The sequence below is a fragment of the Chaetura pelagica genome, unplaced genomic scaffold (genome assembly GCF_000747805.2).
Source record: "Chaetura pelagica isolate M959 unplaced genomic scaffold, ChaPel_1.0 scaffold596, whole genome shotgun sequence".
In the NCBI taxonomy this organism is placed as follows: domain Eukaryota; kingdom Metazoa; phylum Chordata; class Aves; order Apodiformes; family Apodidae; genus Chaetura; species Chaetura pelagica.
The window spans coordinates 492,775-519,885 of record NW_009953725.1 but is presented as its reverse complement, the minus strand read 5'-3'; the positions used below and the strand labels follow the sequence as shown (position 1 = coordinate 519,885).

General features: G+C 36.1%; 1 protein-coding gene across 1 annotated transcript in view; it reads left to right on the top strand.

Annotated features, from left to right (window-relative positions):
• Positions 1-27,111, top strand: part of KIAA2026 (KIAA2026 ortholog) — a gene marked incomplete at its 5' end in the record, with an annotated part of 52,676 nt that continues 25,565 nt past the window's right edge. Inside the window, 4 exons of the mRNA XM_010000653.1 lie at positions 1-368; positions 2,563-2,763; positions 9,903-11,338; positions 23,983-24,059. Of these exons, the coding sequence (XP_009998955.1) occupies positions 1-368; positions 2,563-2,763; positions 9,903-11,338; positions 23,983-24,059 (2,082 nt within the window). The remainder of the gene's footprint in view (positions 369-2,562; positions 2,764-9,902; positions 11,339-23,982; positions 24,060-27,111) is intronic.

Below are 27,111 nucleotides of genomic sequence, written 5' to 3'. Positions count from 1 at the left end.
AACCTGAATCCCGAGCTGCAGCAGGGATATCGCATCTTGCGTGAGTTTCTCATGGAGAAGTACCGACCTCTGACAGCACCGTTTTTGAAGCCCCTCGCGGATCAGGCATCCATCAGTGAAGAAAGAGCTGGCTCCCTCTCGGGCCATAACAGCAATCACTCCTTTCAGCAGTCGCCAGCTGGAATGTGGCTCTTGAAGATGGAAGAGAAATTTTCCAATGGCCAGTATGGAGGGATAGCAGATTTCGTGGGTGACTTCCGGCTAATGCTGGAGACATGTTACCGATTGTATGGTATAGATCACTGGCTCTCCAAACAGGCCCAGAAGCTGGAGATGATGCTGGAACAGAAGCTGGCGCTACTGTCCCGGTAGGTGTAGAAAACTCTGTAGGGGCCCTGCGAGATGCGGCTTATATAAAATAGAACAGAGGGGTGCGTTCCGTTGTGTAAAAAATACCATTTGAATAGATTTTGAAACCCCAGAAAAAAACACTTGAGCTCTCAGTTCTTCCACAGAGAGGAACGTTTCCTGCTGGGAGCTGTTAAAATCTTAATTCCAAATGCTTTGGTGCTTCCAAACCTGAAAATACCAGAATGTAAAGTAGGGCACGGCAGTTCCTGGCTAAGGTTTTCCTTATGAAGGAAGCGTTTTCTGAGCGTGGAGGTCCACTTGTTTAGACAAGATGTCAAATACTCCTTTATTTTATGCTATCAGGAGCAAATTAAATTACCCAAACTTTGTATGAGCACCTGCCTCTTTGCAATTTTGCTTTTTATCTGTAAAAATTTACTGTTTTTAAAATAAGTAGGAGCAAAATCTTGAGCTGAAGCACCTTCTTTAAAATGGCATAATTTTTGATAGTCATAAAATGAAAGGTAATACTTGGCATATGTGTGTTAAGTGGCAAGATGGGAATTGTGATGTGTTTAAATATAAGTCCATAGTGGGAACTTGTTTATCAGCCAGAGCAGCTGAAGAATAGAAAGCTGCCAGGCTGCATAGTAGAAAGCCCAGTTTAGATCACAACTGAAATACATGCTTTCTCCTGAGTTTGAGATTGGCTTAGTTTAGTCATAATCAGAAAACCGTGTGAGCTTGTTAGAGTGAAAGGTCCACCCGTCTTCTGAGAGACATGGTATTTTCTGTGTAAAAACCAAGAGTTTTTTGGCAAAGGCTGAAGGTGAAGAAGCAACATTGTTAGGAAACATGTAAAGCTGTACATGTCTATCAACCTTAACTTGCTAGATGCCAGCTGGTGAGAAGAGCCTTGTTTGTGTAGTGGGAACACCTGAGTGTGGTGCAGAACTCAACTGAATAAGCTGGAGTGAGAGTGTTCTGTGTTGGAGTAGCAACACTATATTTGAAACTCCCTTTGCATAGCAACAGTTCTGTGACAAGTTTGGAATAGAAGGGAAGGAGCTGAATCTGGAGTGGCATAAGTGTTGCTAACTTGCTTGAGCAAAACTTGATTTTAAAGAAATTAATCAGAATTCCTGGCTTAAACGAGTTACTGCTGGCCAATAAATAGATAACCAAATGCAGTTTGGAAGAGTTGTGCCAAGTTAATTTCTGTATGTTTTGTGACTCTAATACCTCAGCTGTATTGGATTAAAGGACCTTTTGTTGAAGGCTCTTAGTTGGATAATGTGACTACTGAGTGGATTTGGTAGGACCTGAGAATGTTCAACGCCTTTTTATTATGAACTTCACAAGAAAGTAACATCAGTTCATATACTGCATGATTCAATAGCAATGTATGTATTTGCTGAAAAAAAAACACCTCAGTTGCAGTTGTCATTGTTCCGCAAATGCACAGTCTTTGTTCAAAGGAATACTAAGAAATATTAAACTGGCTGAAAATTATCCTACCTCAATATATAGTGAATTTTTCTTACATTAACTTTTCAGAGATTTGTAAAAAAATTTCAGTATGTCTCTGTATATTAGCTTGGTGAAAGTTTCTAAGAACTGTATATAGAAAGGACTGTGGAGTCTGGAAATCTTGAAGTTCTTTTAAAGTTCTTGATCAGACAGACATAAGTGTTTAACAGCTGAATTTGTTAATAGAATTAAATTCAGGAACTGCTTCTTCAAATAGTCATTCTTCCTTCATTGCAAAAAAGGTCAATGATCCTCGTCAAGTGACTTGAGGAAAGCAGTTAGTGTTGGTTGTATGATTCCCAGGTATTACAAACCAGAGAAAATTACTCTAGAACCAAAGTTACTTTGAGTAGAGGTTGGATTTTAAAAGTTAGTTTCTTGTCTCAGGTCTTGTTGGAAGTATTTTCTTTCCAAGTATTTATTAATTAATATGGGAAGTTAAATCTCTCAATAATATTTGGTTACTTGAGATGAATATCCACAGATGTGAAAGCATAGTTCATTGTAGCACATTGGTTTTAGCATTAAAATTTGTAAAGCAACTTTGAAAGTGGAAAAATTGAGAGGTGAAAAATAACTGTTTTTTCTGAATAAATATGCCTGATCTGTGGTGTGTAGTATATTAAAGTGTCGCTAGTAATGAAAATTGTAGTTGTGAATTGGCTTGCATTTTTCTCCTAGGCATTTAAGAGAAAAAACCTCAATAGCTGTAACATCTAGAGGATGCCATGGGCTGGAAGATGAGAAAGGAACAGCATGCGTTTCAACCAGACGTCGTTCCACAACTCGCCATTTAGTATGCTTGTCAACAGGCATGTTTGAGTCTGTGGTGGTTCAGGCTCTAAGACAAGAGGAACAGCTGAAAGCAAAAGAGGAAAAGAGGTAATAGGAAAAAAACATTTTGTTTTAGTTTTAAATAATTTTGTCTTTTTGGTTCTCTACAGGGTTAGCTTCTTGAGGCTTTTTTTAGGTAAATAAATGAGGTCCTTGTCTTATCTTCATTCATGAATCTAGGACTTCAATACAGTGCACCCACAAAGCAAGAAAACTGTTTTTAGCACTTTTTCAAGAAGGTGTTAAATAGAAGTCATATAAACTAAAATAAATCAAGGCTGCTGTTACCTTAGGATTGTGAACCTTTTAATAGTAACTGGAAGTATCCATAGTAATTTCCTGTTAGCTAAGTCACAGTGTATAATACCTCTTATTGTAAGATTGAAAGTACCAGAATGCTTAACTACAGTCTAGTTCTGTAATGTTGTCACTGCATCTCTTGCTGATAGCCAAAAGCAGATTATCTCTGCCAGTACCACTCCAGTTACCTTACTGATGTGGCATTTCAGCTTGACAGTTAGGTAACAAATTTAGAATCTGTATGGAGTTAACTGTGGGATTTTGTGCTTTTCATATATTTCAGAGGTATATCATTCCAGAGAGTGTTCAATATTGATCGTATTACGTTTCACATTGAGAAAAATGAAGCTTGTAAACTTGTATACTTTAACAGTAACTTGAGAGACTGTGTCTGAACATGGAGCATGATGATAAGACAGTATTAGCTTTAGGAAGCAAAATATTTCCTGATTGTTTTCAAATTTTATGGTTGGAGATTTTTCCCTTGTATAGCCAGTTCACTGTTGTTTTGCAGGTCACCTTACTTTCCCATAAATTTGGAGCCATACAGTTTTGGCTGAGTTGAGTGTTAGCCACTACTGTTGTAGAAATTAGTGAACTTTTCTTCTCCTAATCTACCTCATCTTTGGCAAAAAAAAAGATCACTAGGGTTATTGTTTCTGTGGTAAATTCTCTTGATTTGCCAGTCTGCATTCTAGATCTCTGAACTTGATAACAATGTTACAAGAAAGGAAATTTTGATTGGGTTTTAATACATGGGGTCAGTAGAATATATTACCTGATTAAATAGAGATTTTGCTTTTATACACCTGTTCTAAGCATGTTCTGCAAACCTGTAGTAATTAACAGTTAAAGCAATGTACCTGTATATACTCAAATGTCCCAGATCCTGTGCAAAGGACACTCCATGGCAATTGATTCTACAGAATGTTCTACAATAACAGAAAAAGATCACAACCAGTGATCTCTTGATACTTAATAGGAAACAATAAAGGTGTCATGCTGCTTGAATATTTCTTTGACTCTGTTGGTCTCAATCATGCTTCAGATATCTTATTTTCTAATGGATCCATCATGTTTTCAAAGTAACTTGGAACTCTGAATGCCAATTCTTTCCCAAGTCACCAAAAGGCAAATGTTCCTCAGGTACTTGGTAGAGGTATTTTATGAAAAAGTCTTGGAAATCAGAAAACCTATAAATTTAGTAATACATTACCAGTGAAGAGCATATGATAAAGTATCTATAAATTTTCCAAGTGTTTTATGTAGAAATGCTACTTGAAACATTTAAGATGGAGAACAATTTTAATAAATAAATGTATTAAAAATTATTTTGAATTATTGCTAAAATAAATATGATGTTGAATATATAGTTATGTTAAGAAGAGGAAATTATTATTCAGCTGTTTTTTTTTTTTTTAGAAATTTGGCATGTTGGGTTTGGCACAGAACTGATATTTTCAGAACTATATGCAGGATTGCAGACTCAGGTAGTTTAATTGGTGTGCACCATACCATCCTTTGTTAATGTCATGTCAGTATTCCTTAGAGCTACAGCTTTGGTTCATCGGTAAATACTTGTTTTCATTACTGAACTTGGCTTTCACTCCTAATATTTTTGAAATAAAAATGAAGTTTGCTAAACTGAAATTGCATTTATATCTGTTTAAATCTGCTACTGAATCTTTAAGGAATATTCAAGTAAAACAGGTGATTCTGGACAGTTATCCACATACTTAACAGGCCCCAAAATGTTACTGCAGAATTCCTATTTATTTTAATGTATCCCAGTAGAATTCATGTTATAAACTATATTCTTATAGGTTAAGTGCTATGTTAGTGGATATGGATTATTTTGTTTATTATTATTATTATTTATTGTTTCGCTTAGTTTTTCATCACTGTTGTAAAAGAATGAGTTTCCAAATCCGTTGCTATAAAACAGATGGTCCTGTGTCGGAGTATAACTATGAGTGCCTGTGATGGCCAGCTTAAATGAGTGGGTAAACTCCTAAGGATTTTAATTTCTTCTGTACTGAACATTGTGTTCCTTCTGGTCTTGCTCTCCTGCTGTTCTTCCCCATAAATTTTGTATAATATGGTAGTGTAATTTGAGTGCTGGCAAATAATTTGTTTGTTGATAGGTAGCACCTGCTGTTCACCAAACTTGCAGATGAGTTATCAGGAGCATTAAAAAGCACTCACTTTTTGACCATCCATCTAACCATGCAACATATATGTGCTTTAGTTCAGACTGTTTAGCCGCTTCACTAGGAGTTACATATTTTCAGCCCCAGATAAATAAGGGTGCAAATGTAAGTGTCTTTCTACAGAACTCAGCCTCGTACCTAAAGAAATTGTTTGTTTAACTCCAAGTTAATATTTAATCCTGTGCTTTAGATATTTACATACTCATGTAAGGCACAGGCATCTTACGATGTAGTAAATTTAATCTTTAAAATAGTTTTCTTGGTTTTTTTTCCAAAATCCTTGAAATTGGTTTTTCAACTGTGTATTTTGAAGAATATCCTGAAGACTGTTTTTTATCATCTTTTCTGTAGTTAACTCCATGGAAATCCTACTGCAAATCCTTTCATTATTTTTGTTGCTTAGGTGTCCTTTGTAGAGGGTTCTCTTTTTCTTTCTTGTAGTTTATTAATAACTTGCAGAGTTTATTTCATGTTTTATTTAATATTTTTTACCTTCTCAGTTATGCATTAATTGTAGTAGACTTAACATGTAAAAAATGAGAAACTTTCTTGGCAAAACTGGTTTCACTATTTTGTAGCTAATAGTTTCTGTGCAGTACCAAAAGCACTTTTCACCCCCACAAGTATAAATTTAAAACAATGTCAAATTTACTGTACTTGTCAGTCTTGTTTATAAGCTTTAAGCTTTCCTTTTGTTCAGTTGTTCTAATTATCAGAATATGGATTATGAGTTACGTTTCCATCAGGTTCTGCTCAGCTTGTTGGTTACATGCTAATGAAGTAGCGTATCAATATGTGTACTAACTTACGTATTAGTTACATTAAATATTTTTTTAATTACTATGTAATTGAAAGTATTTGCCTGTTTAGAGGCATTTAAGCACCTAAATGTAGAGGTAGATTCCTACAGAAATTTTTAAACCACCAGTGAATGACAGGTAGTTATCTGGTTGATTACAATGGTAATTAAGTGTCTGTACAACTTGTTTTTTTTAAAAAAAAAATTATTCTAGGCAGCACGATGTTGTTACCATTTCAGAAAACATCATTCTGGGATAAGTTTCATAATTCAATTCCGGTTGCAAGTTAGTAATTTAAATTAGCAAATTATGGAATGAGATACACTTATACATCAGTTCTGCCCTTTATGAGGATATTGTGAGCATGGAATGAACTGGGTCTTGTACAGTATGTCAGATAGCCTATATAGACCATAGAATATGTCATAATGTAAGACATTACAGATGAAGACTTAAGGTCACATGGACATCTCTGAATGTAATTTGTTTTGCCTATTACATCTTGATTATTTTAGAATAATGTGCTATATTGCTATTTTGTATGTAGCTTTTTAGTGGTTTTTTTTAAAAGAAACTTTGTAAAAACAAGTTATTGTAGAATTGAAACAGTTGTCTGTAGCTTGTCATTAGCATTCCACTGCGTTACCTTTTACCGGTGAAAACATCTAAGTAGGTTAGAAGTGGTAACTGGGAGGCAAAAAGCACAATGTAGTCTCTGCTTCCTCTCTCCTTCAACTGACAAGGAATTAGCTGGTGAGATTTTTCTGCTGTCTTAAGGGAGAAAATGATAAGAAAAGTGAAGAGTTATGTCCAGACTGTGGTTTAGTTGATATCTCTATTTGGGGAGCATGTCTGGCAAGTTTTAAGGTCAGTTGCTTTAGTTTTATCCACTCGAGAACTGCAAAAGAACTGCTGCAGACATGTACTAGGAATGTGTTTCTCCTTTGTTAGCCTGGAAATGTCAGCTTGACCTTAGAATAGTTTTGTGTTATTATTGTGAAAGCAATACATGTCTACAAAGATTTTACTGATAAATGTAAATAGAAGTATGAAACATATGGTTTTTTACGGTCACTGTTAGCTCAAAAGCCAAATTTGTTTGTCCAGAGAATTTCTCAGTGTAAGGATATTTGTCTTGCTGAATATCAAATCTTTTTCTCTCTCTCCCTCTCCACCCCTGCTCACTCACCCCACCTCCTCTCCCGCCTTCTTTCTCCTCCATCTCAACAAAAAAACCCTAGGAATAAGCTATGCCCTCAAAAAGATGGGCAGCTACTAGAAAGACCTCAATAATGAAGATATTAAAATGTGCTGGTATTATATTTTCTCTACTGAAAATAGACTTGACTACAGATACTGTGATAAAATGATAGCCTTAAAAAAGAGAAGGCAAACATTTTGCAAAATTTTCATCTTTGTAATAGCATTATGATTGTAATTTTGTGAAGTAAAGTTAGGTGAATCTATGGTATTGTATTTATTTTGAGAAATCTGCCTTAGTTTAAATTAATGATAGTAAGTTGAAACTGCTTGCAAATATGACATTTTTTGGTGATCTACAGCATGTGTGTTTAGGTGATACTGAAATGTGGTTGTTTTTAAAAATGTTCTATCTCATTGTCTGTCTATTCATGTTTAAACTTATTTCCATACTATTTTAAAAGATTTCACACCTTTTGAAGGCAGCAGGTTATTTGGAAATAAGTTTTACAGTTAGGACAGAGGAGGGAGTGGAATTCAGAAGTGCTTTGAAATTTATCATTTTGAACACTTCTTACTATTGTTTCTTCCTCTGCCCCACTTGTGAGGTATTAAATGTTATTTTTTATTATTATTGTTATTAGTTATTTTTATTTATTAATGCAATATTATACATGGAACTAGGACAAAAGTCAACATCTTAAAATTGCTCATTTAACCCCAGCATTGTTGTTGAGTTTATTTATGTTGGTTTATTCACTTAGAATGGCAACTAGGATTTTGTCATTAGACCACATTAGTTATATGTTTAAATTAGTACTGCAAAGTGAGATTTTTCTTTAGACCCCATCCACTGTACAGTTGAATTAATGCTGCATTGTGAAAGTGAAGCTGAGAACTGACCTGTTTGCTTTTTTGATTTTATGTTTTACATGAATCTGTCCTTCTGCATTTGACAACTACATAAGTAACAAGAATGTATGCCTGTGCTAATAAAAAAATCTGTTCCAGTTATGATAACAAGTCACTTGCAATTTTATGTAGTTATGTAAGATGAGGCATTCAGTGGAATCCCATATATATATTGATGTAATTTTGCGTTCTCAGAGGATGCAAACCTTAAATTTGTGGCCATGACAAATTTCTCCTGTGTTGATGCTAAAATGTGGGCTGAGCTATGTTTGTCATATTTTTTATGTTACTGAGATACCTAGTCAATGCTTCAAATACACATTCTTCATTTTAGAAGCCACTATTTAGCTTCATGTTGTCGAAAGAAATATTTTAACATTACCCTTTAGCTGAATTTGGAAAGCATTGTTGCTTTGAATGGATACGTGGCATTTATTTGCTACTTGTGTACAAAGACGTGTAATTGGAGGTTAGCAATCTGGAAATAAGAACATGTAAATTCCAGTAACAGGTTACATTAGTGATACACACAAGTGATTATTTTCTAGCAGATAATTTACCATTGCAACATTAAACATAAATCCCTCCTGTTTCTGGTTACTCTTGATATTCTTGTGATTCAGAGATTCACAGAATCATCATGGTTGGCAAAGACCTCTTAAGATCTGAGGATCTTAAAATCCTCCTGATCCACCCAGGAGGAAAAAGCAGAAAACAATCAAAGAAACAACATTTCAGTAACACCCAGCATGTGCTCTAGAATATGTCCTGAAATGCCATGTCTACAGTTCATGCAGATGTAATTTTTTCATTTTGGAACTAAATTAACATATCCCATGCTTTAGTAAGTTAAATGGTAAGATATGGGTGATTGATTCTTTGAAGTGGAAGCATTTTCTTCCTCTTGAACTTGTTGCCTTTAAGTTTTAACGATGAATTTACAAATGAAAGTAAAAACAAGTTCCCAATCTATCATATTAGTGTGTTATATTGCTGTCATGTTTCCAGTTGCTAGGATTTTGTATGGAGTCCCAGATTTTTCAGAAGTTTTTACAGGCCTCTGATTACTGATAACCTCTTTCTCTGCATACCCACTATTTCTGCTCTATCCTTTTTTTAGATAGGGGGGACCAGAACTGAATACAGTTTTTCAGGTGAGGGTAAACCATTTATTAATGTAATGACGTTTTATTTCTGGTGTTATTTTCCATCACATTTTTCATGCATCCTGATACTGATTTGTTTCCTTTTTGACCACCACTGCAAGCCCACTAGTAACACGCCTATGGGTGGGAGGGAGAATTTATTTTGTATGCGAGTAAAGCACTTACTAGTTAGGCATGTGTACTTGTGTATTGAGGAAGTGACCTGCAAATTAGGTGACACAAGCAAGAGTTATCTGCAGTTTGTTTATATGGATAGTTTGTTGGAAGTACTTAATCCTGCCAACAAGGGATTGGGGAAGGTAATACATTTTAAAAAAACATCTAAACCACCCAAACTGCTGATATCTACCAGGTTTTCTCTTAATCTTTTCCCCTTTTTTAAACTACTTGTGATAGGAATAGAGGACTATAATTTCCCACTTTGATGCAGTGGTGCATTGTGTAATCCCAAGTAAGATAAACTGAATTAAAACTATGTACTGTGTTATTTACTACCTCAAGGTAATTATGTTTGTCATTCTGTAGTTCTGACTTTTTTTAGTCCCTGATTTCTTCTTGGTCACCTGATATCTGAATTTTAATGAATTTTCTTTTCATAGGCTGAGAGAGCAAGAAAGAAAAGAAGCAGAAGAAGCTAGCCAGAAAGAAATAGAAGAATGGGAAAAGTCACTTTTAGCTCAAGCAGCACCTACAAAGATGGAGACAATGTGGGAGATTCCAGCTATTGGTCATTTTCTTTGTTTAGCTCAGCAGATTTTAAATTTACCTGAAATAGTATTCTATGAATTGGAACGTTGTCTTCTGATGCCTCAGTGTAATGCTTTTTTATCTAAAATAATGACTTCTTTGTTAAGTCCTCCTCATCGCAGATCTACATTACATCGCAGGCCTACACTTTCTTACAGGACTTGGGAAGCAGCACTCAGACAGAAAGTAAAACACTGGTATACTGTTGTAGGGCAGACTGATAATCCTAATAGCTCTGCAGAAAAACTTGGATTGTGTCCACAGTTCTTCAAAGTCCTTGGAGAAGTTAGTCCCTTGGAGGAAAAACGATTTCATGAGCTACCATTCTACCAAAAAGTGTGGCTGCTTAAAGGTCTCTGTGATTTTGTGTATGAAACACAAAAGGATGTTCAGGATGCAGTGCTAGGTCAGCCTATCCATGAATGCAGGGAAGTAATTCTTGGTTATGACTACTTGGAGAATGCCTATGTTCATTTTCCACAGTTTTGTGGTGCAGATGTTCGGATTTACAAACAAAAACCGTTTCAGGCTCCTGAATTCCCATCTCCTCCCATCAAAATTAAAAAAGTGTCACGTGTAAAATTGGAGAAAATAAAACATGAATATGTAAACAAAAGCAATGGGGAGGTCAGCTCTGGCAGTAGAGAAGAGCTGGTAACTCGTTCTAAGACAGAAGTAGATAAGAGTATGGACTCTATTGTTACCTGTCCAGAAAAAAAAATGCACATAGATAGCTCCAGAGTGACTACAGAGAAGATGGAAATTAATTGTGAAACAGAGACCTCAGGAGTCTGCAACATCAAAAAACCTGGTTGCTCTAAAGACAACTTGAAGAAGTTGATGAGTTCAGGAGAGACTGTTAGTATAGGTGGTCACCCTCATTCGGGAGAAGTAAGGGTGGTGGAGAATGGACAAGGTTGTGCCTTTGAAATGACCAGAGTAAAAGCTGCAGTTAATCCATTCAAGGAGAACACACTGAAATCTTGCCAAATGCATGTCAATGGCACTCACAATGACAACCAAGACATGAATTACCATGAATCTACTAAAGAAACAATGCTAGAGAGCTCACTTCAAAATAATAAACTATATAAGTTGCGAGCAAAAAAGAAGAAAAAGAAAAAAAAGAAGTTGAAGGATATTCTAAATGAAAATCTACAGCGGAAACTTGATGACTTGCAAAGAAAGCGCGAGTTTCATCTTCATCCATTCAAATCTTATAAATCTGAGATCCAGAATAAGTTATTTATAATTAAAAAGAAAGCAAAACACAAGAAACACAAGTCTGGTAAGTTGAAATTTTAACTTGTAGTGAAAGTTAGGATGCTGGTTTTAAAAAAAAAAAAATTTTCTTAGCTGATTAATCTACATTTTATTTTGTGAAAGCCTCATTGCATTAGACTTTCCTGATGTTAATTTTGGTGTGGAAGTTTCCCATTCAATAACACAACCACATAAAAGTCATGTCAGCTGATTGAACCATGATTCATTTGCAGAATGTATCTTTAGACAACATAGTTCACTTGAAGATTTGCTTACAAAAATATTTAAGAGAAGGAATTTAGTTAGCATCAGAAAACGTGGCCTGTATTACGCTGTTTTATGTCGTAGTGATGTGGAAATATTTCTCTTTATGATAATATTGCCTTACCCAAATTACAAAGAAACACAAAGTAATTATGTGAGATCATGAACCTAAAATAATTCCTGCCTTACAGGAGGGAACAGTCCTGCTTTGACTGCAGGCATGATCATGTTTCTGCTTAGTCCAGCAATCGATACACAAAATTTATGCAGAAGGCATATTTATTAAAGAAGTGGGCAGCATCTAGTTGAGTGTTTCAGGTAGGTGGTACATGATCGAGATCTCAGTTGACTCAGTGGAAAACTTTTTTAAAACACTTAAACAGTCAAGTTACAAAGTCCTTAAGTCTGTTCAAATTGTCAGGTAGTTGTATTATTTTCATCATACCAAGCACCATAAAGCTCTGTTTGCTACCCTCTTGAGTCATGGGCTAAGCAATCTGCTAGAGTTTAGCCGACTGCTGAAAACATGAAATGTTTTGGAGCAACCGGCAACAAATATTTGTGCAGAATATCCAAAGAACTGTCTTGCTATATAAATGATAGAACTCTTCCCTCCAATGCCACACCTAAACATAAATTTTAAGAGTTATAGTTGAAGTTCATGTATGTAGTTTTTAGCAAAAGTAATGTATTTTACATTCACTTTCGTGACTGCTAACTCTCCAAATGTATCATTGTTTTAATTCTTCAAAAGTGGCTTTTTAAGTTAATTGGTACAGATGATATTTGCTGTGATAACCGCTTCTCTTGTATGCGTCATGAAAAAAACAAAAGTGCCCATTTGTCTTAATAGCACATTAGAAGGTTGGGTTTTTTATACAGACATTCTCTTATGTTTTTGAAGATGAGAAGACACAAATTTTAAAGTGCTTTTAGAAGTACTGTCAATACTGGCATGCAAGTTTAAACTTTAAAAAATAAACACATCATGAGCAGCTATCACAGGATGGCCGGTGAAAATCCTCATATTTTTAATTTGTAATTTTTAGACTTTTAATGTTGAAGATTTTTTGGTCTTGAGTAGGTCCTAGGCTAAATCTTGCACTGTTATTGGAAACTGTAATGCTTACTGTAATATATTCAATCACAATACCTAAATACAGACAGTTATTTTTGTTTGAAATTCCTTTATTTTAATTGACACAGTGAAAATTAAGCTCTAAGTGTAATAAACCTAGAATTACAAGAGAACTTTCAGCCAGTTTCCTTTTTGTATCCTGCATCTGATGCATGGATGCTATAGTGAAACCAAAGTCCCTGACTTTTCGTTATTCCTATTATCTGACATATATATTGACCTGTATAACTATTATTTGATCTGCATTTCTTGCAATCAATTTTTTTTGTTTTCTGGAGTGCTAAAAAAAAGTTGGTTTTGTAATATCTTAATACCAAGATTCATCTAATGCTGATCTGATACAGCATTATAATGGAGATTATTTATCCAGTTATCCTTATATGCTTTATGCTGAGTTTCATTGGAATGCGTTTTAGGACCCAAATATGTCTCAAAAGTGTACGATAAAACCAAGCTGGTGTTCCATACCACTAAAAACATGGCAGGGGAAACAGCCATTCTTTCAGTTGTAATTTTTGGTTTTATATAACTGAATATTAAATTCAGCATTAGAATGCCAAATACCTCTGTTTTTCCAGTTCCATGTTACATTGTAGAGCTTAACATTATCAGAGGTAATTTAGTATAGAAAATAATTAATGCATAGTTTCATTAAGAATATGTATCTGTAACTTTAGGAGTAAATGCCATTAATCATCTGGAGTTCAGTTTTGTATATATTTTCATCATCAGAGAACATCACAGATATAGTGCTAACTCCCTCTAGTTGTCAGTTTCAGAGAGGAAGGAAATGTCATTGCAGGTGGAAATCAAAAAATGAGTAACAGAGTTTTCTGTCACGCATTCTGTTGGTGTTAGCACTATTTTGCAACTGAGTGCACGTAGAAATGTCATGTGTGTCTACTCAGTAAGAAATAATGGAAATTCGTCTTCATACATTGAAGCATTTCCCTTCTTACTCTGATTACTTCTTCATTGCAAATTTTGCTTTGCTGGAGAAAATTTTCCTAAAACATTACAGTATTAAAATAACAAGCTTTTCTTTCTATGTTTTAAGTGTTAGTACTGTAGCTGTTAGACTGAAATGGATTGTATTGGATTCATGCTAATGCTGTATTGCTTTGTAATGCTCATAATGTTTAAGGCTAAATAGGATTTCTCAGAGCTCTTCTGAAACTCAGTCATCTGTTTAAAGATAATCTTGTGATGTAGAGCAGAGAAAGAGATTTGCTAAAACTTGTTCTGAATTCACCAAAACCCTGATAATAGTCAGAATCACTCTTTACAATGTAGTTCAAAAGTACAGTGAGTAGAAGAGAGCATCAGGAATGTAAAAGTGGTTAGTACCATTCCTTTCTATTTTTTTAACAAGGTGATTTATTTTTTACTGCTGTTGGTTCTCTAAGGCAGCTAAATATTACTTTGGGTCACAGTTCATGTTTCGATGATTTGCATATTTCTGACTTGCTGCAGCAATAATACACAAAAGATACTGTTCACAAATGTAGACTGATGGTGAAATATTTTTAGCTGGAAACTTTCCAGAACTATTGGGAACAAAACTTACTGGAGAACACAGCCATGTCATGAGTATTGCCACAGTTATGAAGTTTTCTTACAAGTAATGAGAAGGAACATTTAAGAGTTTTATTGAATCTGTGTCTCTGAAACAAGATGGTGGTTATTACTGTGACAATGTTCTGTCACTTTTATTGAAAGGGTAGTACTGAATAGAATGGATTTGTTGGCCTTATATGACACAGTCATATATGTCATTGATGGTTGAGGAACTGATGTCCTCTGCCTGGACTTATGCACAGTGTCCTTCTTCTATATTGAAGAGACGTGGACTTGACAGATGGACCAGTCAGTGGATAAGGAGTTGGCTGGATGTTAGCACTCAAAGAGCTGGGGGAAGGGATGGTGCCCAGTGGGACCTTGATGGGCTGGAGAGGTGGGTCCTTGCAAACTTCATGAGATTCAGTCAGGCCAAGTGCAGGTTCTGCACCTGGATTGGGGTAGTCCCAAGCATAAATACAGATTGGCTGGAGAATGGATTGGGAACAGCCTGAGGAAAGGACTTGGGAGTGTTGGTTGATGAGCAACTCAACAGGCTGCAAGTGTTGGGGTTGTTCAGCCTGGAGAAGGTTCCAGAGAGACCTTATAGTGGCCCTCCAGTACCTGGAGGGGGCCTACAGGAAAGCTGGGGAGGAACTTTTTAAGAGGGCTTGTAGTGGTAGGATGAACGATGATGGTTTCACACTGAAAGACTAGATGTAGATTGATATTAGGAGGAAATTTTTCACTATGAAGGTGGTGAGAAACTGAACCAGGTTGCCTAAAGAAGTTGTGGATTTCCCCTCCTCAGAAGTGTTCAAGATGAGGCTGGATGGTGATTTGAGCAACCTGATCTTGTGGGAGGTGTCCCTGTCCATATAGGGAGCTTGGAACTAGACAATCTGTAAGGTTCTTTCCAACCCAAACTATTCTATGAAATACAGAATTAGAAAGAGTAGTTCTGCAAGCAATTCTCATGCTACACATTCATTTTAAATGTTATTTTATTACTGGAGTTAGATAATTAGGCTATAAATCCTTGAATTAGACTGTGACAGTGGTGATAGCTTGTTGAAGCTAGACTAAGAAAGCAATGCTGAAGTAAAGCATGGAGAACCACAAAGTTTACAGTGCAAGACACAGTTCAAAAGCATGAGAATTATATGGTGGTGTGGCTGAAACAGGGATCGTATGAAATCCAGCACATCCATAGGGTTGAGAAAATAAGAGCAACCAGAGGCTTAAAATAAGTGATGTGTCTGAAGCAGAGAATGTAGCAAGTGTAGGTTGAATCCTTTTTTCCAATTGGTGTAGAAAACACCTTGAGAAGAACCTCAACATGCGTACCCTATACTTGTCCTCTGAAAGATTCCTAGCAATCCACCTGCCTAAAATCTGTTTCACAGTGTCTGTTCTCTATCTAGAGTACAATTACATTTTTTTAATGAAATCAAGCATTGCTCGAATGTGAAGAAATTAATTTAACAGAATGGCAGCAGTTTTGTAATTCCTGGTGTAGTGCTTTGGGAGTTCAATCTTCTATTTTGTCTTCAGTTTTAAGAACTTTGTTGTAGTGTTGTCTAGCGTCTAGCTCTGGAATAGCCCCTTAAACCATCTTGAAAACATGAAATAGGTTATTCTATACAGGTGTAACAATGTATTCAATGCTTTAAGCATTAGTGTCACTATCTTCAGAAACATGTAACTCTGTGGTTTTATTTGGTTACCTACTTGTTACATAAATCAGCATTATTAAGGCTCTTGTTAAGACTTATTTTGCTGTTCTGATTATAGCTAAGCATATGCTGTGTCAGCATGGAGCCTCTGAAAGTCTGTAGTAACACTTCCATCTTCCAGATTATTGCATATGATGTTTTCTAAAAGAGTATAAAGAAAAAACAAGACATGGTCACTAGTTGCCAAATCATAGAATTGCAAAATCATAGAATGGCTAGTGTTGAAAGGGACCTTAAAGATCCTCTAGATCCAAACACCCTGCATGGCCAGGGACACCTCCCACTAGATCAGGTTGCTCAAAGCCCCATCTAGCCTGCCCTTGAACACTTCCAGGGATGGGGTTTTCACAACTTCCTTGAGCAACCTGTTCCAGTGTCTCACCACTTTCATAGTGAAAAATTTCCTCCTAATGTCTAATCTTAATTTCCCCTTTTCAGGTTTTAAGCCATTATCCATTGTCCTCTCACTGCAGGCTCTTATAAAAAGTCCCTCTCCAGCTTTCCTGTAGGCCCCCTTCAGATACTGGAAGGCTGCTATGAGGTCTGCGTCTGAGCCTTGTCTTCTCCAGGCTGAACAACCCTAGCTCTCTCTGCCTGTCTTCACAGGAGAGGTGCTTCAGCCCTCTGATCATCCTCGTGGACTCACTCCAGCAGCTCCATGTCCTTTCTGTGCTGAAGGCTCCAGAGCTGGACACAGTACTCCAGGTGGAATATCACAAGTGCAGAGTAGAGTGGCAGAATCACCTTGCTTGACCTGCTGGCCATGCTTCTTTTGATGCAGCCAGGGACACAGTTGGCTTTCTGGGCTGCAAGTGCACATTGCTGGCTCATGTTAAGGTGTTTGTCCACCATCACCACCAAGTCCTTCTCCTCTGGACTGTTTTCAATCCATTCTCCATCCAGTGTGTATTTGTGCTTGGGATTGCCCTGACCTAGGGGCATAACTTTACATTTGGCTTTGTTGAACTTGCATTTTGTTAAACAGCATCAGTCTCAGTAACGACCCTTGAGGAACACCACTTGTCAGTGGTCTCCATCCATTGATGGAGATGATCTCCAGCCATTGATGACAATTCTTGGAGTATGACCATCCAGCCAGTTCCATTGAATCTATATTATTCTAGTTCAGAAAACAGGATGTCATGTGGGACATTGTCAAAAGCTTTGCACAGCTCGAGGTTGATCATGTCAATTGCTTTTCCTCTGTCCACCAATGTTGTGACCCCATCATAGAAGGTCCCCAATTTAGGCAGGATTTGCTGTGATTTGAAGCCGTGTTCACTGTCACCCCTCACCCTTTATTTTCCATGTGCCTCAGCAGAGCCTTTGGAAGGATCTGCTCCATGGTCTTGCTGGGCACAGAAGTGAGACTGACTGGCCTATAGTTCCTTGGGTCTTCCTTTTTTCTCTTTTTGAAACAGGGGTGATGTTTCCCCTTTTCCAGTCAGTGGGAAATTTGCCAGACTGCCAAGACTTTTCATATGTGATGGACAGTGGCTTTGATACTTCCTCAGCCAGTTCCTTCAGGAGCCTTGGATAAATCCTCTCAGGTCCTATGGACTTGAGTGCCTTCAGGTGGTCTTAAACCTGCTTTTCTCCTACAGTGGGGGGATCTTTTCCCAGTCCCTGCCTTTATCTTCTATAACTTGGATGGTGTGACCAGAGCCCTTGTGGGTAAAGACTGAGGCCACGTAGTCCTTGAGTACCTCAGTCTTCTCTATATCCTGCATGGCCAGGTCTCCAGCTTCCTGCTGGAGTGGATCCACATTTCCCCTCATATTCCTCTTATTGTTGACATACCTGCTGAAATTTTTCATGTTACCCTTAACATCTCTGGCCAGATCCACTAGTCTCTGTGCTTTTGCTTTCCTTAATCCAGTCCCTTACTTCTCTGACAATTTGTCTGTTCTCCCAGGATACCTATCCCTGCTTCCACTCTCCATAAACCTTGTTTTTACATCTAACTGTGGCCGGGAGCACCTTTCTCATGAACACATGCCTCTTGGCACTCCTGCCTGCCTTCCTCTTTGTTGGAATACCTTGCTCCTGGGCATGGAGAAGGTGATCCTTGGATACAGACCAGCTTTCCTGGGCTCCCCTGCCCTCTGAGGCTTTGTCCCGCTGTACCCTACCAAGCAGATTCTTGATGAGAACAAAGTCTGCTCTTCTGAAATTGAGGGTAGTGAGCTTGCTTTTCTCTTTCCTTGCTACCCCAAGGATCCTGAATTCAACCATGTCATGGTCACTGCAGCCTAATCTGTCAATACATTTTACTGATCGTCAACCAGCCCATCTCTGTTCCTGAGAGTAAGGTCCACCATAGCACCTTTCCTTTTTTGAAAGGCATTCATGTTTGAAAGGCATGAAATGTCATACAAATTTGTAACAGGAAAATTCAGATTGTTTTTTTCAATTTGAAAACAGTGCAGTTGATGTTAGAATTTAACAAGAAAACAGGAATTCTTGCAGTTGGAGGAGGCTAACTTAACTTCATTTTATCATAGCAATTACTGTTGAGTTAGTGTTTGATGTGACACACATCTGTGGGAAATGCAGCAGAGCCTCATATGCTGCAAAATTTCATTTTTAATAAAAAAATTAAAATACTTTTTTTTAAAATTGTTCTATATTGTCACTTTATAATTTGAAGCATGGATTGACATTGCTTTTGTCATTCAAGAAGAAGCCACAAGGACTCAAATACCATAGTTCATAGCAAAAAGTTTCAGTAGAGCTCTAAAAATGTTCCTGTCTTCAAGTCAAAATGGTTTATTTTAAGTTATAAATAGGTTATGTTGTCTTTGCTGACGTAGTTACAAATTTTAGGAGCATTTCTGTGGCTTAGTGGTTTATTTTGCACCTTTCTATGTCTCTAAAATAAGACTAGAAGAGATTTTAAATATAATTTATGTATTTATTCCCTGTTCTTTGCCCTCAGATGGCAAGACCAACTTAAGATGACTGCTGTTTTACTTTCATTTAATATCTCCAGTGGGTTTTTTGAATACTCAAAACTAGTCATTATGTTACCTTGTTAGTTAGCCTGCATGTCTATTAACAGATAACATCTGTGGAATCCACTTTATGCAGCTTTTTTGGAAGATGAGTTAGGGCTTTATCAGCTAAGTTTACTGTGGAAAACACGTATATTACTGCATTTCTGCTCCAAGAAGGCATGTTTTCATTCAGAAAAAACAGTGGCATGATAGAACGTTATACAACTGCACATGTTTCAATTTAATATCCACATGATTTGTTTCAGAAGGTAAAGTCAGGGAATGTGCAGACTGAGCTTCTGATGCTTCCAGCTCTAGGTATATTAGGTAGCGTGTTATTGGAGAGAAATATTACCTCAAAATGATAGTTTTGTTTTCTATTCACAGATAACAGGATTATAGTTTAATTTAGTATAAAATTTATTGTAGTTTGAAGAATAAAGTGATTTTGTGTTTTCCCTTTATGCTCTGGTAGAGAATGAAAAGGACTTTGTTGCACAGTCTTGATTTATTCACAAAACGTAGGAGTGCTCTTGCCTTAGTTGTCTGTATCTGTCTCCTCCCTAATCCCATTCCAGGAATGATTTAGCTAGAATAGAACAAGAATAGAATGGGGCTAGAACAAGAATAGAATGGGGCTAGAATAGCTAGGGATGGAAGGGACCTCCTCCTAGATCAGGTTGCTCTATGCCCCATCCAACCTGGCCTTGAACCCTTCCAGGGGTGAGGTATTCACAACTTCCTTGGGCAACCTGTTCCAGTATCTCAGCACCCTCACAGGAAAGAACTTTTTTCCTAATGTCCAACCGGAACCCCCCTCTTTAAGCTTCAAACCATTGCCATTGGAAATGGCTGCAGCATGGGAGTGGAAAAGAGATGGTAGTTACAACTTCTGCCCAAGGTAAAATGAATTGTACTCTTTTCCCCTCTGAACTGAAATGTAACGAATATGTGGAGTCTATTGGAAAAGGCAGTGTGGAGACATAGTAAGTGTGGCACAGCGAAATCACCATAGTGGGTGAATGTAAGGTTACACAAGAATAATGCAGGCTGACATTTCCTACCTTTAGAACAGTTCAGTTTGCACCAAAGTAGGTTATAAGGGGCAAGAAAGCTCTTTTTTTTTCTTCCCAGAGACTGTTTGAAATTGAACTTTGTATCAAAAGGAAGTAAACCTTTTATGGGGGGGGGGGGAGGGAGGGAGAGAAAATAAAAAGAAATATTTATCAATATTTACAAAACATTTGTCCAAGCAAGTATTTCTCTAGTCCACAAAAAAAAAATAATCTAGCATTGTAGCTGTTGGTCTGTAGGGAGGCCACTGTTAGTGCCACAAGATAGTAGGCTTAACAACAGGCCTATGTAGTTGCAAATGTTGGAAAAGGTGGCCTCTTCAGCTTTTTCAAGATCATTATTTTCTTTGGACTTCCTGTTTTAGTCTGGGAAACTCTTTGTTTGTTTGTTTGTTTTTCTTTAACTGTGTTTTTTTCTGATTTCATTCTTACATGATCTGGGAGAAGTGTAAAGAAATTGATTGGACAAAACCATTGTCTTACGTTCTTCCTTTTGTGTAGTACAGTTCTGAGTTATTGATTCTTACATATTTGGCACTAATACTGTGCAACACAGTCATTTAAAGAGTCACAAAGCCATAGAAAAGCTGTTTGGAAGGAACATCTGGACATCACCTATTACAACTCCCTGTGTGAAGCAGGACTGTTAAAAATACTAGACCAGGTCAGCTGTGACTTGAAGACCTCTAAAAATAAAAATGTATTTATTAAGCCACTGTTCCTCTTGCCCCTCTGAGAATTTTTTGTACTGAAATGACTTTACTGTTTTTTCTGTGTGTAGAACTCTTGTTAAGTGGTTTATAAATTATGAACAGTAAAACCTGGGGACTGAGAGGTGGGAAGCAAATAGGGTGCCTTGAATTGGAATAGGTGACCTGAAGAACTTTCTTATTAGAAGTACTTAGGTGTGTTTTCTAATTCTTATGCTTTCAGTCAGCAATTAAATATATTTGTACACTGAATACGCTCCAAAAGGTATTAATTTGGCTGTTGTCAGAAATGCTACTTCATCTGCTGAAGTAAGTAATGTCAGAGATTTTAAATAAACTATCTAAGATTATGGGTAGCATACCACAGTGTGGAGTGGTTTGAGGAGCTGCCACTCACACTAGATGGCTGTTCAGTCCCTTACTGATTTTATTCTTCATACTGAATCTATACCTACCTCATACTGGCAGCTGAAGCTCTGTGGTGGCATGGCTAAAATGTTCACGTGGTTATGTGATGTGTGACAGGGCCAGTAGCGGATAATTGGTAGACGGTGACATCTCCTTACAGTTGCTGTTGGCTTTGCTGAACATGTCAGCTTGCAGTTTGAGAATCTAAACTAGCAGATGTCAGTAGGCTTTTATTGTGGAAATCTGATCCTTGGTTAATTTTTTCCAAAGATTTTTCTGCATTAAAGGTAAGTGAATTGGAATATTTTTAGCTAGTAAATTCAGAAACTTAACACAGGTGCAGCTATATCGTCTCATGAATGAAAGTTTAAATGAAAAGTTTTCCATAACATTCTTTGTGTTTTTCCTTGAAAAGCTAAAAAAGAAAATGTTTCTTTTAAAACTTGGTAAACAAAAATACTCTTTTTTGAAACCTAGAGGGATTACTATTTTTAAAAAGAGAGATGTTACCAGTACTATTGCTATAATTTCTTCTGAATTTCAATTTTATAAGGGTGATATTAAGGTAGAAGATGACTTTGACAAAATTAGTTTGCTGTATATATTCTCTCCCATTGTGCAAATGTAAGTTGTGTCGTCTTATTTTTTGCTATGTGATGTGTGCCTGCACCATAGGCTTTCTGAAGTGTATAGGCATAAAGTGGAAAAGAGGCTATGGTGCTGCTCTCTACAGATACATTCTCAGTTCATGGCAGATGGCAGTCTTGGAACTGTGTAAGTCTTATGGTACATATATTCTAGTAGGCATGCTTTATGATGACCCATATGTCATGTTCTATTTTCAAAAACTTTGTTTTACTTGATTCAGTTTACACAGAAGGTAAGGCTTGTTTTCCTTGTGCTTCTAGTAAATCTTTTTTAATAGTTGTTCGGTCTGTTATCTCGTATTTTCCCCAATGCATGCTTTTTTGGATGCTGCTGCAAAGGAAGAAACATTCACTTTCTTTTAATTTTGTCATATATTTTACAATTATTGCTAACAATTTTTTCCCCTTTTTCAGAAAGAAATATTGGGGAAAAACAGCATATGTCTGTTATTTTTTGAAGTACACTGCATCATACAGCACTTAATTCTGAAAATATTGAATTAAATATTTGCCAAAAGAGCTATTGAAAATATTTTTGAAAATATTTATTGAAAATAAAATTAAAATTTTTAATAATATTCAAACCTTTGGTTTTGTAAATAAGGAAAACATTCTAGCTGGCCCATGTTCTTCCCAGATAACATTCTTTTACAGGTCTATAACAAGGAAGCAACATATGACCAGATTTCTTTTTGAGTCAGTTTGTCATGAAAGCTTGTATTAGAGGTTTTCTTATTTTATTCAATGGACAGCACTGTTCTCAGTAGTAACAATTAGTTTTTAGTGCAGCTGGATTAATGAAGTACCTAACAAAAGTGCTGACTTTTTTGCCTATTGTCAAAACTTTTGAGTCATTGTTCTAATAAACATTTATCTCTGTTTTATCACTTATTCTGTAATGTGATATCTGAGTGGTTTATATTTGGTAGTTGAGGACTTAAAGTTTTGTTATGCGTTCAGTGTGTAGTTTCTAATCTAAATCCTTCAAGCCCTATGCCCTGTCTCTTAAGTGTGTTTTATTTCAGATTCAGTTAAGATGTTCAGGAAACTCACAGTGTGATAAACTATAATAGGATAGAGTAATAAACTGAAAATGTAGATGCCTAGGCATCTTTGAATAGGTGTATGTTTATGCATTTGCACACACAAGCATCTATTAGGACAAAATTAAATTAAATTCCTGCCAGTAGTTTCATTAACCAAGTGGCTGTAATGATTCTGTTTGACAATGAATTCCACATACTTTGCATTCCACATACTTTTATTTTTTTCAAGGTTTTCAATTGTTCAATTGTTCAATGCTCCTGAATGTGAGCATTCAAAGTTAGAGTAATGGCTTTGGCCTGAATGAACAGGTCAGAAGTGTGTTTGTTTCAGTTTACCATGTGGATGTAGAGATAACCATGTAAGAAGCTCCATTATCTTGCATACATGGCTTAGGGATACAACAACTTAATCAGAGAAATGTGTATGTCTTGTAAACCCTGATACTATAGGCAGAAAAGGACTTGCCTTACCTTTAAGGAGATTTTTAGTTGTATCCATGTTCTTATATAGCATAGTTGGGTGTATGAAGGGCATTATAGGAAGATGTTTGCTTTCTTCTGAAATGGTAGGTTTTGCCACAGCCAGGAAAAACAAATCAGTAATCTGATTTCATTGGTAAATTCAGTAGATTTATTTGGGGATTTCTTGATATTGGTTGTGCTTTAAGGATATTTTTTATTGAAAGATACAGAGGTCCATACCCTAATGTGTGGTCAAACACTGTCAGAAAACAAATCTTGCAGGTAAGGTGCTATATTTTGTAAGTTTGTGACAGAAGTTTTGTGTTTCACTCCTTTAAGAGCAGTGGTGTGAATGTTTCTTTTAAGACAAATTTTTAGGTGATATATTTTGAACATTGTAGTGTTGTTTTTTTCTCTTCCATTTTTTCCCCCTACAAAAAGACTGCCTTACACAGATACTTGTACTTTAATGTTTGCTCTTACTGAGTCTAGTTCTGATTCATCATGTTTATATGACTTACTGTCAGTCATCTGTTGGTTACAGTTTAACTTTCAAGTCTGTATGTAATTTGGTTTTATTAATGAAGTACAGCAAACAGCATTATGAAGCTTTTCTCTTTTAATCTTGCAAGGAAAAAAATCGGTATCTAAAAAAGCAATCCCAAAGAAGAGGAAAGGTGTCACAAAGTCTACCATACCAGAATTTCAGGTAAATTATTTTAATTTTTGTTTAAAGCACTTGAAATCTGAATGTCTGTAAAAAAGTCTTTTCGTTTCTGATAGAGACCTTGGAAACGCTATTCAAATATTATTTTCCTTCTTCTAGTTCATATGGTTTAATCTGATAGTGTTTTCAAAAGCACATTTCCCCTTTTCTTGGAGAATGTTTTAGCATTTTTTGTTGTTTGCAGTTTACACGTTTTTTTACAGTATTGGTTAAGATCCCAGATAAATACGTTACAGGTTTAAACCTGTAAAAAATAGTTTTTTTTAATTTTTAAGGTAGATAAAATTTTCTGGGCTTAAATTATGTGGGTTTTTAATGAGGTGTGACACTGTGGTCTTGAACTGAATTCTAGCCTGATTACTGAAGGTGAAAAAAATATAAGCTCCTGTTCTCATCTTGTTTGTAGCTTTTATCTGCACAAGACCTTTAGACCAGAGAGCAGTAAGAAAAGAGTGCTAAATATAATATAGTGTTATGATACTATGGTAGAAGTGTGAGAGTACTTCAGTTCAAAGTCACATGCCTACTTGGATTGCAGTTGTCCTTTGGCTATAATATTTTTTTTTTTCAGAAAGCAGTCTATGCTGTTCTTAGCAGTGGTCTCACATTAAATCATAGCTGTTCTGTAAAATCCTCACACTGAATAATGTTAGTCCATGATGATGATGTGTTTTACATAGAGTTAATAGAATTTCTGATGATCAAATCGGTTGGTCAATATTGAGAAAAGGTTGATGTATGTGTGTATATATATATATTTATCTCAGATAAAAAAATAGGGAGTGTATAAAGATTTTATTTTTCCCAGGATATTGCCTCCGTGCCATGGGTGTACAGTTAAGTTAGAAATAATTTTTTACAGTACTAAACTACTACATTTAATAGTCTAAAACATTGCTGAAAACTTAGCCCAACTTTTTATCTAGCCAAGGTAAACTGTATGTGTATAGATCTAAGTGTAAAATTATCATAATTTCTTACAACTATTTAAAATGTTAATTAAATGTAACAAAATAATTACTTGCTCTTTTGATCAAAGCTAAGCTTTTTCTCTGTTTTAGGTGACACTAAGATCAGTTAGTATGAGCAATTTAATCTTACCAGAGAACTCCTTAACAATTTAACCTGCCTTTTTCAAGAGGACAGGCAGGACTAGTATGACTGTTGTATTTGCAATATTAAAAAAGTATTTTAAAAAATTAAAGTATTTGCAAATATGAAAACATATTTAGCATGCTAGTAAGACTTCTAGAGCCTAGTAAAGTATGCTTAAAGTTACTCTGCTCCACACAGTTGGGTAGTGAAACTTTATGAATTTATGTAACTGTTTGAAAGTAAGAATGTATTTTTTAATATCTGGTAAAACATCTTGGGTGTATACAGGCCCTGTGAGGTATTCCAGGGAGGGCATAAGCAGACTATTGCTATTTCTATCTAAACGTCAGTTCTTTTGGTGAAAATGTGTAAGATGCTTTACATCTAGCCTACAAATGTAAAAACCAGACCAAACAAAATATGCCATGAGGCACTTCATTTCATAAGACTAGATCCTCTACTTAAGTATAGATCATTTACCTGAAAATCGTAACTTGACATCAAAACTGAGAAAATTAGTCTGAATAAATCCCCTAATGTGTGTAGTGACCCAAATTATACATTAAAATCAATTACTAACAAAAAAAAATCAGGACATAATTGTACTACTTAATTCTAACATAATGCCATTTTTAAACAACCATTTGAGGAACATACTGCACATATTTTCTGCTCTCTATCATAGTTTGAAAGTCATGGACAAAGCAGTGTAAGCATAGGTGTGAACCTCACTCCTTCCTTGCATGTGGTTTCAGACCTTACAATAATTTTTTATCTTGAGGCTGCTCTGAAAAAAACAACTCAAAATACAAACAAAAGAGAAAACAAATCCAAAACAAAAGCAGATACAAATTAAATTATCTTTGGCAAATAAAAACACACATAAAACATGTCCTGTTTTTAGTATTTTGAAAAATATTGGAGGGCAGAGTGTACAGCTCTGTTAGTTGTCTGATGCATGTTTCCTTTTAAAAAAAATTCTAAGTTCCAACCCTATTATTACTGTTGCTTATTAATGTTTAAAATAAATAACAGTAATTATATTGCTGTACAGAAGGGACACTGATGTTTTCTTTGGTTTCTCTTCTAGTTATAAAGTACATTTAGATTTGGTAACAAGTGCTTTGTCTAACTCTTCCCTTCTTTCCCCTCACATATAGCTGTGCAGACCTACATATAAGGAAAAAAGGAATGCACACATTTTAGAGAACTGAGCTAACTTCAGCTTTTCTTTTTAACTGTGTTTTAACAGTTTATCAGCTGTAGTCTATATTAAATGCATATCTTGAAAGACGGCTATCTGGACATTCCCAACATGGAGAAGGCAACAATAAAATAGCAGGTTCATAGGAAATAAAACTGTAATTTACAGTCATAATTACAATCCTGTAAGAAATATGGGGACAAAATTTTAGCAGGGCCTGTTGTGGCAGGACAAGGGTAGTAGTTTTTTAACCAAAAGAAAGTGGGTTTAGGCTAAACACAAGAAGTTTTTTACAGGGAGTGTGGTGAAACACTGGGACAAGTTGCCCAGTGAGTTGGTAGATGTTCCATCCCTAGACACATTCAAGGTCAGATTGGACAGGGCTCTGAGCAACCTGATCTAGCTGAAGATGTCCCTGCTCACTGCAGGGTGGGTTGGACTAGATGAACTTTAAAGAGTCCCTTCCAACCCAAACTATCTTATGACTCTGTGATCATTACAAGCATAACCTGAAGATAAGGAGTTAAAAGATTGGCTGAAGATGGGCAAAGAGGGAACATCAGTGATTTGGGGGAACAAATTAGGTTTGTGTTCAATAATAGATCCACAGTTTGGATTGGTTTTTGTAAAGATAATTTATAAATGCTGAGAAACGCATCACGGAAGAGTCCAAAGTTAGAATAGAGCTTGGTCCTTCTGTCTTTCCTTACAAAAAATTATTTTTACCCACTTTAC